This window comes from Coloeus monedula (genome assembly GCF_965178545.1).
Source record: "Coloeus monedula genome assembly, chromosome: 27".
Taxonomy (NCBI): Eukaryota; Metazoa; Chordata; class Aves; order Passeriformes; family Corvidae; genus Coloeus; species Coloeus monedula.
This window is the reverse complement of record NC_138807.1, coordinates 3,181,614-3,193,704: the sequence shown is the minus strand read 5'-3', so window position 1 is coordinate 3,193,704 and position 12,091 is coordinate 3,181,614. Positions and strand designations below refer to the sequence as shown.

Below are 12,091 nucleotides of genomic sequence, written 5' to 3'. Positions count from 1 at the left end.
GAGAAATGTCACTGGAGTGCTGAGCCCCCCTGGGGTCTGTGACAGCCTCTCCCCACCTGGGATGTGCTGCTGGGTCAGTCTGAGCCGTGCTGGGTCAGTCTGGTCTGTGCTGGGTCAGTCTGAGCTGTGCTGGCCCACCCGGAGTGGGGGAAATGGGAACAAGGCCCACCCTAAGGCACTGCGGTCGCACACCCTCGCCCCTGCTCCGGACCCTCCTTGAAGGTCAGAGAAGGACATGGAGTGGCAATTTCACAAACCCCAGGATGTGGGACCAGTTCCCCTCTGCCTGGGCACCATAGAGGATGCAGATTGCCACGGGATTGCCATGGGATTGCCATGGGATTGCCACAGGATTGCCCACAGGCATCGTGGCACAGGGCAAGGAACACGCTCTGCATGCAGCTGCCACTGCCTCGGAGTCCTTTGGTATCTTGAGTTGGCATCCTGGGAGCGTTGGGGTGAAGTGCCAAGCTGGGGAGACGTGGAAGCAGGTGGGAAGGCTCATCCCATAGTCCCAGAGCACGCCTGTGTCCGCCGGGATGTGCAGCCTGGAGCCTCTCCCCAGGTGGGGACAAGAGACACCGACTGTCCTGTGCTCCCTGGTACAAGAGATTTGGCAAAGCCAGAGCCAGGACAGCTTGTCTGGAAAGGCTGCAGGAGAAGGGCCAGGTATTTTTCCTTCTTCTTGGGCACTGATTGGTTCAAGTCTGTATCACAGTGAAGTCTGAGAAGCGGGGAAGGAACCCAAAGCACCTTCCCTGACAGAGAAAGCCTCATCTGTGCGCCTCGCTCCGGCTGGAGAGCGAGGACAGCTTCTCCCAGCCAGGCACATCCCATGGGCTGCTGGCCACAGAGGCTTCCATCCCTTGGGAGCAGACTCTGGAGCTTCTCCCTCCACACTGGAGGGACACTGGCGGCCAAACCAGCCCTGTCCCAGCGCCTGCCCCGGCTCAGCCCGGAGCCCATCCTCAAACACAAGTAAACATAAAGAGAAACTAAGAGGCACTATAATAACGCAAATCCGGGCAGGCCCAGGCTTGGGGCACCAACCCTGGCTCCGGATGGCTCCGTGCAGCTGGGAGCAGCCCAGCCCCGGTGTCAGATCTCCTGCAGGGAGTGGCCGGGCTCGCTGCGCTCCCGTTTCACCAGCGGCTCCCCCAGCGCCCGCTCCGGGTCCACCTCAGTGCCCAGCTCGCCGATGTCATCTGCAAAGGACACGGCATCAGATCAGGGAATGGGGGCACCAGGAGCTTCTTCCCAGCACAGCACAATGTTCCCCCTCCCACAGCGATCCCACCCTGACCCAGCAGAGCTCCCCGGGAGGGAGGAGAGGTACCTTTGTCCAGCAGTGTCGGGGACAGGGATGCGAGGTCACCAAACTGAAAGGAAAAGGAGTTACAGGGTCAGTGAGGCTTTGGGGAGCCAAGGGGCCAGACCGGCTGGATGGAATCACCAAACAATTTCAACCACCCAGGAGAGACTGTGAGCATCAGTGCTGGTGGTGGAGAGCAGAAAACAAAACCAACCACAGGCTTTGGGGGAAAAGCCTTTTGTTGCCGTTTAAAGCTCTGGGCAAACACCACACACAACAATCCAGGGCATGACTGAGCTCTGGAATGAAGGGAGAAATTTTTCCATCTCCCAAGTGATGACCAAGTGCTGCCACAGGCAAAGATGGTGTCTTTTCTCCAGCCCTTTCCACCTCAGGCATTTCCCCTCTCCTGGAATCCACCTTCACCTCTCTGCAAAGCCTTTGCAGTGATGTCAGAGTGTGTTTGGCCAGCGAGGCTGTGGTGCCAAGTGGAACCAGAGAGCTCCTTGGTTCTGGAGATGTGGTGTCCCTGTCAGTGATGCGGTCTGAGACACCAAATTGCTTTAACAACAACGCTGGAAAGGCATGGAAAGCTGGGCAGCAGCAGGAGCTGAGGAGAGTGGGAATGACAAAGTTCAGTGGGAATGGAAGGACACGATTCGTCCTCCTTTGCTGGGAAGAATCAGCCTCCTCCTGGAGAACAGGAATATTGCAAGGGTTTAACAAGGAAAGCCTGAGGGATGAGAGCCTCCCAGAGCTGGGTTTTGCTGGGAGCCACTCTCTGCCTTTCATGTTCCTTTAATATCAATAAAGGCAGAGGTTTTGCAGGGAATAGTGGGAGCTCAGTACTGCAGCTGGAGCAGCGTGGGAGGGGAAGGGAAAGCAGAACCAAATGGCTTTAGTTTGCCTGGCTCCCTGCATGAGCTCTGTGGAAGCTTCAAGGAGCAAATGAGATCAATTTTGAGCACGTGGGCTCAGTTTTGAACTCGCAGTAGTTTCAATATTGCTGTCACAGATTCAGCTGGGGCTTTTTACTCTGTATTTCAGAGGGAAAAGCTGGATGTGGCTTCAGCTAGGCAGGACAGGACCTGCCTGCAAGCCAGGCACCAGACTCAGTGTCTGATTGGTGAACAAAAACCACCCCAAACCCTTACAAACAGCCCAAACAACCCCATCATTCCTCTTCTTCACCTCAAAAATGGAGGCAGTGGCTGACTGTGCATGTAATGCTGGAACTTGTAGGGGCCTGGAGAAGTTCAGTTGCTGAAAGCAACTTTTGGACCATTTTTGCTTGGTTTAGATGGACTTTGTCCTGGCAGGAATCCCAAAGTCAGGGCTGGCAGTCACAGGTTGTGCAGAGAAGTGGGGAGATCCTTTCCCTCCCTCCTCCAGGCCTCCAAAGCCCAGCTGATGCTCAACCACCTCAAATCCAAAATCCACCAGCTCAGGGAAGATGCTCCAGGAGCTCTGTCCTTGTTCCAGGCACTCGAAACAACTCAGTCAATCCTTTTGGTTGTAAAACATCGAAGGCACGCTGCGGTTTGCGAACCAACGGTGTCTCTGGAGGAGCTGCTTATTTTGGGTTGGTTTGTAGGGAATAAAGGATTCTCACCTCTCCCATGACAGCAATTGGGGTCTCCCCTGTTGCCTGGGCCACACGATGCTCCACCAGGTAGAACATGTACTCGTCGTAGAGCAGGCGGATCAGGTGGAAGGAGCCAAAACTGGCGGCGCTGCGCAGGGTGAGGTCCCGGATCACCATGGAGCTGGAAACCCCAGAAATTTGGGTTGAGTTTTACACCTGTGCCGTGGCTGATGTGAATTCTGGACCCTGGAGGTACTGTGGGACCCAACACTGTCTCTGCCTCTGACCCAAAAGTATCAAAACACTTTAGGAAATCAGTGATGGAGCATCCTATCCCCATCCCGAAAGGATACCAGAACCACAGTTAACCAGAGTTTCATGGGGGTCAAGAACTCGGCCTTGGCTTTTCAAGTAGCTCTTAACATGCTGCAAGCCTGATGCAGAAATAGCCCCAAAACGAGGAAGAACACGTACCTATAGAAGGACCACTTCAACAGGAACTGCCTGGCTGCCTTGGGGAAGCTGGGGCTGCCCTCGTGATGCTTCAGCACTTGAGTCACCACATTATCCAGCCAGCTGGCCCACTGATCCAGAGAGCTCTGCTGCTGCAGAGTCAGCTTGAAATCCTGCTCCAGCTTCTGCACCATGCCCTCCTCGCACTGGCACACCCATGAGGCCTGCTCCTGCTCGGGAGGAAGGGTTCACAGTTACTCCTGCCCTGCTCCTGCTCGGGAGGAAGGGTTCACAACTACTCCTGCCCTGCTCCTGCTCGGGAGGAAGGGTTCACAACTACTCCTGCCCTGCTCCTGCTCAAAAGGAAATGTTCACAGTTACTCCTGCCCTGCTCCTGCTCGGGAGGAAGGGTTCACAGTTACTCCTGCCCTGCTCCTGCTCGGGAGGAAGGGTTCACAACTATTCCTGCCCTGCTCCTGCTTGGGAGGAAGGGTTCACAACTACTCCTGCCCTGCTCCTGCTCGGGAGGAAGGGTTCACAACTACTCCTGCCCTGCTCCTGCTCAAAAGGAAATGTTCACAGTTACTCCTGCCAGGCCTGCATGGTGTTGTATCCCAACCCAGGAATTCAACTTCATTTCTAGCAGGCAAGGGCTGCAAACCAGCTCTGAATCATGTCCCCTCTGACCTGTCTGGACCATGAGAATTTTAGAACTATGTAATTGTTGGTAGCACTTCTTTATTCTTCACTGGAAGAGTGGCAAAGCGTTGGAATGGGCTGCCCAGGGAAGTGGTGGAGTCATCACCCCTGGAAGTGTTCAAAAAATGAGAGGACATGGGGACATGGTTTAGTGGGCATGGTGGGGTTCAGCTGAACGTTGGACTGGATGATCTTGGAGGTCTTTTCCAGCCTCAGTGGTTCTGTGAGTCTTACAGAAACTCCTTTTCCACTGCTCACGGCGAGACGGAAAACTCACCTGGCAAAGTAACACCAAACCCATCACCTCGTTCACCCAGCTGGGTTTCAGTGCTGGCTGTTGGACGCTGGTTACCAGCACAGAACCTGGCTGTGGAGCCCCACTTGTGGAGGAGGTGAGGAGGAGAGGAGCCCGTGGTTACCTGCACGTTGGCGAAGTCCACGCGGTTGAGGTCGCTGAGCATCTGGTTGATCTGGGACGTGTTCTGCAGCACGGCGCGCGCCGCCTGCGCCAGGTGGTTGAGAGACGTGTACCTGCGCAGGGTCTGGGCGAAGGCACTCACCACCCCCACCTGCAACACAACAGAGGGGCTGCAGGGCACGCTCTGCTCCCTGCCCAGCCCTGCACACACCAGCAGAGGCAGTGCTGGAGTCACCAGCCCTGGAAGCGTTCAAAAAACGAGTGGAGGTGGCGCTTGGGGACACGGTTTAGTTTAGAGCAGGAGCCTTGGGGCAATGCCAAGGCAATGTCACTCCTGTGCTTTCCAGGAGGACAGCCTCGTTCCAGGGCAGAGATAACAGGGAATGGGCCCGGCCCCGAGGCTGCCAGAGCTGCAGGAGCGTTTGGACAGCGCTCTCAGGGATGCCCAGGCTGGGGTTGTTGGGGTGTCTGTGCAGGGCCAGGGGCTGCACTGATGATCCCTGAGGGTCCCTTCCAGCTCAGGATATTCTGTGACTCCATGATTTTCTCCCACAAAGCTTTATCTGTAATTTCAGGACACAGGAATGGCTCCATGGAAAGAGCATCATCAGCTTCTGGTACAAAGGAATTGCCCCACCCATCCTCCCACTCCTGGCTGATTTTGGTTCAGGATCAATCATTACCCTGTGCCAGGTGGTCAAACCCCAGCAGGGATTTCCAATCCCTGCGGAAAACTGCAAGATGCAGACGCTCACCCTGGGCCCACCTCTCCTCACCTTGGTCTGCACGACCTGTGGGGGGAATTCACTCATGGCATTCATCAGCCATCCTTCCAAACTCTTGGCAAAATTCCGGATTGCCTGTGTCAGCGTGCCTGCAAAGAAGGCTGCAAAGTCAGAAAGGCTGCTCTGTAGCAGTGTTGGGTACCACTTTCTAGCTTGGGAGTGTTGGGAAAGCACAGCCCATGGTCTGGTTAGCTGAGATCTCGACTCAGCACCAAGGAAATCAGGTGGGTTGATGCACTCAAATTATTCTTTAATGTTATTACTCAAACTCTTCTTATTATTCTTATTCTTATTCTCACTCTTACTCTTATTCTCACTCTTATTCTTACTCTTATCCTTATGACAATTGGACTTAATGATTTTAGAGGTCTTTTCCAACCTAAGCATTTCTAGGGTTTTTATTATTCTTATTTTCCCTTGTCTTTTTCTTATTCATGGCCCTTCTGAGCATTTTTCAAGCATTGAAATCTGCTCTTCAAAGACACCCTCGTGCCCCAGCTTGTGGCAGCCCTCAGAGGGACATTTGGGAAACCAAATCAGAGGGAAAACCCTCAATACCCCATCATTAATGTCCCAAAAAGTTGAGCCCTAATTCCCAGGAGTGCAGTCAGGGATGCACAGAATGGTCCTGTGCAAACAAAGACCTCCAAGGAAGCACATCCCAAGGAGTTCCCATTTCCAAACTGTGTTTTTTACCTGACTTCTGGCCAAAATCGGGCGATGTGATCTGCAACTCCCCAAATTTAAAAGGCATGGGAATTCCCAGGGGGCACCAAATTTCACCCCAGAGCAATGCTGCAGGGGGAACACTGCTGTTGCCATAATACTTCAACCACAACAAACACCTGCAAGTTGGTTTTTACAGCGGAAATCTCTGTGGCAAGTGGTGGCCAGAGTGAGATCAGACTCAGGTCCCTGGATGGGGCTGTGGGTACTCACTGGGCACTGGCCTGAGCACGTCAGGGATGAGGATCTCCACCAGGGCCTGGTACAGGATGTGGTCACAGCTCCTCATCCACTTGAGGATGGGCTCATACTTGCACAGAGTGATCAGTTTGTCCTTTGGGAGGGTCCCTTCGGGTTCCTCTTCACTGCAGGAGGAGGAGGAAGGAGACAGAGTTAGCAGCAGGTTTGCATTCAGTGCTTTCACCTTCCCTCTGTATTTATGACTCCAACTTTCAGCAGAAAAAAGATGTTTGTGTGCCTTGCAAAAGGAAATGTTTGGCTGCTTGTGCAGATCTTGTCTCTTCCAGCACCTCCCTGTCCTTGGGGCCAGAGCTCGGAGCAGTTTTCCCTCAAATCCACACTCCTGGTGCTTGCCCTGCCTTCCCCTCTTCCATTTTGAACCTCATTGCCTCTCACACCCCCTGATCATGTGGGAGTTGAGCTTCAGCACAGCCATTTCAGCCAGCAAAGGCTCAGCTGGATCCTCCTTACAGCCCCAGCTGTTCCCAAAACCTTCCCACCCCTCTCCTGTCTCCTCTGCTCTCAACCTCCTGAGCCACAGCACTGGGGACAAAAACTCTGCAGCCAGTGTAGGGACAGGTTAGCTGATGTTGAGATGTTTTCAAGGTGTTGAACACCTCCAAATGCTGAATGTTTTCAGAAGGAAGGAGACTGAGTGGATGAGAACAGAGCACATTGTCTGTAACTGACTGAGGTCAATCCAGCTTCCATTATTTTCCCTCTGTGGATGTATAAAGGCACAAGATATTTGTTACATAGCAGGAAGAGAGAGCTGAAACCTTAATGCACTGCCAGAGCATCACAGCAGAGCTGCTCACTCACACTTTATGCTGGGAATTGGGCATTTGGAAGGGTCTTTCCCCATGCATTGCATCAAAATCATTGAAGCCAAGCCTTGGACATGCTCTAAAGGGGCACTTTGAGCCTCAGCCTGCAGGATTTTAGTGATGAACTCCATGGGCATAACTCCTGGAAAATCCCACGTGGAGAAACAGGTTGTGAAACTTGCTGGGAAGTGCATCCACGTTCTGCATCTTCTCACGCTTTCAGGGTGCCCCTTCCCCAATATTTGGAGTTTATATTTATACTTATATATGAAGAAGGTGAGGGGGTGTGTTATTCACCTCCCTGGGTTACTGGCAGAGGTGTGGGGAGGTGGCAGAGCCCTGCAGAAAAGCTGCCTCCAGTTTCCCTTGCCTAGAAACAGCTCCTGGGGTGTTGCAATCTGCCTGGGAGCTGTTCCCTCAAGTAAATGAGATTTTAAACCAATCAAACACAGCTGCAGTGATTCCTTGCAGGGAAATATCCCCTGGGCAACATCTACAGGGCCATATTCTACTGATTTTTGAGGGATTTTTGCTTATTACTCAATGTTTTACCATTTTTCTTCTGAATAGAAAACCTTTGTTGTTACAGCATCAGAAAGAGTGGACAGATTTGTGATAGAAATTTTAAGAAGAAACCTTCACTTCTTCAATTTTCTCTGTTTTCACTTATTTCCATTCCCCTGGCAGCAGCTCCCAATCCATAAAGGATGAGGAAGAGGCACAGCAACGAGCCAGGCAGGAGTGAAAAGATTAAAGCAGCTTCATTTGCCATGATCTGCCTCAAAACACGAGGCACTGACAGGTCTGGGCAGCCAGGCAAGGCAGAGAGTCAGTCTGGATGTCCCTAAAACCTCAGAGAATCCCTAAAACCTCAGAGCCAGAGAATGGCACTGATTCATGGCAGGGAATCATCAGTGTCTGCTCCTGAGCACTTGGGAGAGCAGCATCCCCTTCTCTGCTACAGGAGGAGCAAGGGACACGGATGTCCAGCCTCAGGATGAGAGGGAACGGCCTCAAGTCGCCCCAGGGGAGGTTTAGATTGGATATGAGGGAAGATTTCTTCACTGAAAGAGTGGTCAGGCACTGGGACAGGCTGTGCAGGGCAGTGCTGGAGTCACCTCTCTGGAAGTGTCTAAAAAACGTGCGGATGTGGCACTTGGGGACTTGGTTTAGTGGTGACCACGGCAGTGCTGGGTTTATGGATGGACTCGATGATCTTGGAGGGTTTTTCCAACCTCAGTGAGCCCACAATTCTCTAATCAGAGCATTCACTTTCCTCAGGGCTTTGAATTTTGTGTTACAATATTAAACACTTCTGACGCTCTTTGTCACAGCTCTGCAGGGTAGAAAACACTTCCAAATTCTCCAAAGCACTCAAAAAGCCTAAAACCACTTCATGCATCTTAAAAAGAAACAGATCACCGAGAAATGGAGCAGGGAAGGCCGGGAGTACCTGGAAGGCAGAGCAGTGGGGCCATCACTAGGGGGTGCCTTGGGACTCCAGAAGGATTGCCACAGCTTCTCGATGTAGTGAAACTGGAGGTTCATCACAACATCCAAAGTGGCCTGACAGCAAAAACACCACGGTGTCAGCACACAGCTAGAGCGCTGCCACTCACAGTAAATAATTTACAAGAAAAACAACGGAATTGGCACTGTTTTTGTAACATAAAACAGGTCACACGATGAAAAAAACCACATAAAGCACAATATTTGAGTTGTTATTCCTGGCAAATGAAGCATTCCTGACTATATTCCAGCTTTTCCTAAGGGTAGGATATGAGATGGTCACATGAATGATGTCCCACAGGTAATAAATCAATTACTAATCATCACCAAATAATACTGCAAACAATCACCTCGCAGTGTCTCCTGTAGAGAATCTGCAGAGTTTTCACGTCGTTCAAGGTGAAACCTTCTTGTAAGAGGACGTTACCAAGATCAGGGGCTGGGAACTCGGGAAAGACATGGGTTACATCTGGGAAAAAAAATGGGGAAAGATGGTGAGGGTTAGGAAAGCTCAGACTCCAGGTGAGCACAAAGTGCTGCTGTCACTGGAAGCTCTTCTGTGCTCCAGCTGGGATGAAACAGGAAAATGAGACTGATAATTGCATCCTTTCCCTGATTCGTGCTGTTTTACTGGGAAAAACCAAACAACCACAGCCCAGTGGATTCAGTGTGGAAAGGAAAATGTTTTCTTTCTGTTGGTAAGAAAAGAAACAAGAAAACACTGTCCTCATCTGCCACTCTTCCATTGGAACTTCTCGGAAGCCTGAAGATGTCTCTCTGGTATTTTAAGAGTACAGTGGGGAATAGAATTGGGCAGCAGAGGTGTCAGGAGCTGGGATTTGTGATGGAGACACACAGATCCAGGACCAGCAAACCCAGAGGGTCTGTCCCACAAGAGAAAGGTTCATATGGATCATCTCAGACCCCACTGCAGCCTTTGCAAGGAAGGGAATTGCTTCTCCCCCTCTGGCCAGGCTTGGCAGGACCTCCATCTTCCATGAAATTTAGATAAAACCAGATGGATTAAAAACATACTGTGAGGGACCCAGCAGAGCCGTGGGCTCAAGGAAAAAGCCTTCCTGGGGGGACTGGAGCCAGCAGATCAACTAAGCAAGTGTGACACTACCAAAGCTTATAGAAAACATGCTATATATAAAATATATATGTCTGGAAAAAAAGAACACTGCAGATTTATTAGGAAAGCAAACAAATGCACAACAGTCAGGACTTGCTGGACAAGACCTTCCCCTTAAAGCCCAAATCCCAGGTGTGGGATAACTCATCATCAAAGGAGTCTCCTCACCTATGAACTGCTGATGGTGCTGGCTCTGAGCAGCCACTGACTGCTCAGGCGTGGTGTGGGGGTTGCTGTTGGAGGCACTCTCTGCCATCCCATCCATCTTCTGGGCTGCTCTGTACCTAAATTCCCAAGAATTAGGATGGATTAGGACCCACACAGACAGGAGAAAACACCTACACAATATTTACAACACAGACCTGTGAGTTCATGGAGTGGTTGGTACTTGAGGTTACGCCCAAGGCTGATCATTTGTACTGTGGACTCCAGTGGAGGGAAAATGAGAAGCTCCTTATGAAAAGCTTCCCCAAAACAGAATTAAAGGGTTAAGAAATTTGGTGACACCAAAAAATCAAAAGAGAAGCCAAGCTGGAGTGGGTTCCAGAGCAGACTGTCTCGAGCACTGACTTTTGCATTTACTTTCTGTTTGGGAGCTGCAGAAATAAATTCTGCTCCTTCTGCACTTCAGCAACAACCAGAAGTGTCCGTGCTTGTAGGAGGCAATTCCAAATCCCTTTGCACATCTTTAAAATGACTCAGGCACAAGATTAAACACAGCACTATTTAACTTGCACTTTTGCACAGAAAAACACCTCAAACCCCAAAATTCACCCAAATAAAGCACAAGCCCCCAGGTCCTTCACATTGACTTGGCACCTACATCTCCATAGCTGAGATCCTAAACCATTTTGGCTACAGGGAGGCTGTCAAAGGTGGCACATACAGTGGAACATGCCACTGGCAAGGAGAACAGGCAGATAAATCCCATTCCACGGAATTCCAGAAGAGTTTGGGTTGGAAAAGGCCTTTAAAGGCCATCTAGCCCAACCCCCTGCAGCGAGCAGGGACATCTTCCACCAAAACAGGTTGTTCCACGTCTCATCCAACCTGGCCTTGAGTATTCCCAGGGATGGGGCATCGACTGGAATTGTTTTTGGACCCTTCCACTGCTCAGAGCAGGCAGTGACCCTTCCACAGCTCGGCTCTGGCACTTCAGCAACACCGGGTTTGAACTTCCCGAGCGGAGCCAAATCCTGGGATGGGGCCTGCTGAGAGTTTTGGGAAGGGCCTGGGAGCACCAACCTTTGCTTCTGGTGGATGGGCTGCTGCCTCATGGCCATGTACTGGGTGTCCTCCTGCAGGCGGTTCAGCGGAGACTCCGGCTTCAGGCGGATCCCGTAGTAGTGATATTTGGAATTCCCCCTGGAAATACCAATTCTGTCAGTGGAAGGGAGATTGTGGCCCTGGTTTTTTGGACAATACACCCCATTTCTTGCAGCTGCCAAGCACTGTTTGAGTGGCTGAAGGGATGAGCTAATGAGATGCCATCATCCCCTGGAAAATTTAAACCCACGTGTGGCCGAGTCCAGTGACATCCACACTTAAACCCAGCCAGGTTTCTTCCAAAGGGGAACTGGGGAAGAGAGGAGGGAAGTGCTACAATAAAAAATGTTATTAAACAGAGTGACAGGAAGACCACAGGGGACACTTTGCTATTTGATTAGGGTTTAAGGATTTGTTTTTTCCATAAAAACAAGCATCCATCTTTATCCAGACTTGGATAAAATGAGCCTGACTGAATGGCCCACTATGAAAAGAAAAATGTCTTTCTGCTGCCAGCACTTCTGCAGCAACAGCACCAGGCTTTGATGTGGTTTTGTCCTTGGAGCTGCTCATTTTTGTAGGTTTTGTAAAAACTGAGAGCTTTCTCCAAGAACAAGGGGCTGGAATTCCTTCTGCTTTGCTGCTGTGGTGCTCCTTAGGAGGATGTGATTCCATCACATCAGAGAGAGATGTGTCAGCTGAAGTTTTTCCACCAAACTGGAGTTTTTCGGTCCCAGTGGGAGCGAGGACAGTTCTGCAGCCATGGACACATGGTGATAGTGTGTCCAACTTGGCTTCAGCACATTTGTCACCAAAAATGGGTGAATTGAGTCCTCAGAAGGAGAGGAGACCGAGCCAGGGAAGCACCAGCAGCATCTGCAGAGCACAGAGTGGAGGCTTAAAATGCAACTGCTGTGTCACTAAAACTGGGACTGGAGGCACCTTAAATCCAAGGATGCTTCCCATTGGAAAATTAGAGAAATATAAGAGAGGAGTATTTATCAAATTGGGTTCTTTTTTGGGGAGGGGGAAGAATTTGCTCTTTTCATGGGGTTGAATTGTTGGGTCTTTGTCACTGCACCAAAGGGTTTTACACACTCTCCGTGTTCAGCCCTGTCCTAAGTGATTTAAGTGCC

General features: G+C 51.0%; 1 protein-coding gene across 2 annotated transcripts in view; it reads right to left on the bottom strand.

The window, feature by feature from the left end:
* Positions 1-979: 979 nt before the first annotated feature.
* Positions 980-12,091, bottom strand: part of LOC309582716 (DNA-binding protein RFX2-like) — a gene marked incomplete at its 5' end in the record, with an annotated part of 28,099 nt that continues 16,987 nt past the window's right edge. For both annotated transcript variants that reach the window (XM_082298048.1, XM_082298049.1), the window contains 11 exons: positions 980-1,205; positions 1,337-1,379; positions 2,925-3,078; positions 3,372-3,580; positions 4,469-4,618; positions 5,244-5,341; positions 6,192-6,343; positions 8,499-8,611; positions 8,905-9,023; positions 9,858-9,973; positions 10,935-11,054. In XM_082298048.1, coding sequence (XP_082154174.1) covers positions 1,099-1,205; positions 1,337-1,379; positions 2,925-3,078; positions 3,372-3,580; positions 4,469-4,618; positions 5,244-5,341; positions 6,192-6,343; positions 8,499-8,611; positions 8,905-9,023; positions 9,858-9,973; positions 10,935-11,054 — 1,381 coding nt within the window. In that variant the 3' untranslated portion in view covers positions 980-1,098. The remainder of the gene's footprint in view (positions 1,206-1,336; positions 1,380-2,924; positions 3,079-3,371; positions 3,581-4,468; positions 4,619-5,243; positions 5,342-6,191; positions 6,344-8,498; positions 8,612-8,904; positions 9,024-9,857; positions 9,974-10,934; positions 11,055-12,091) is intronic.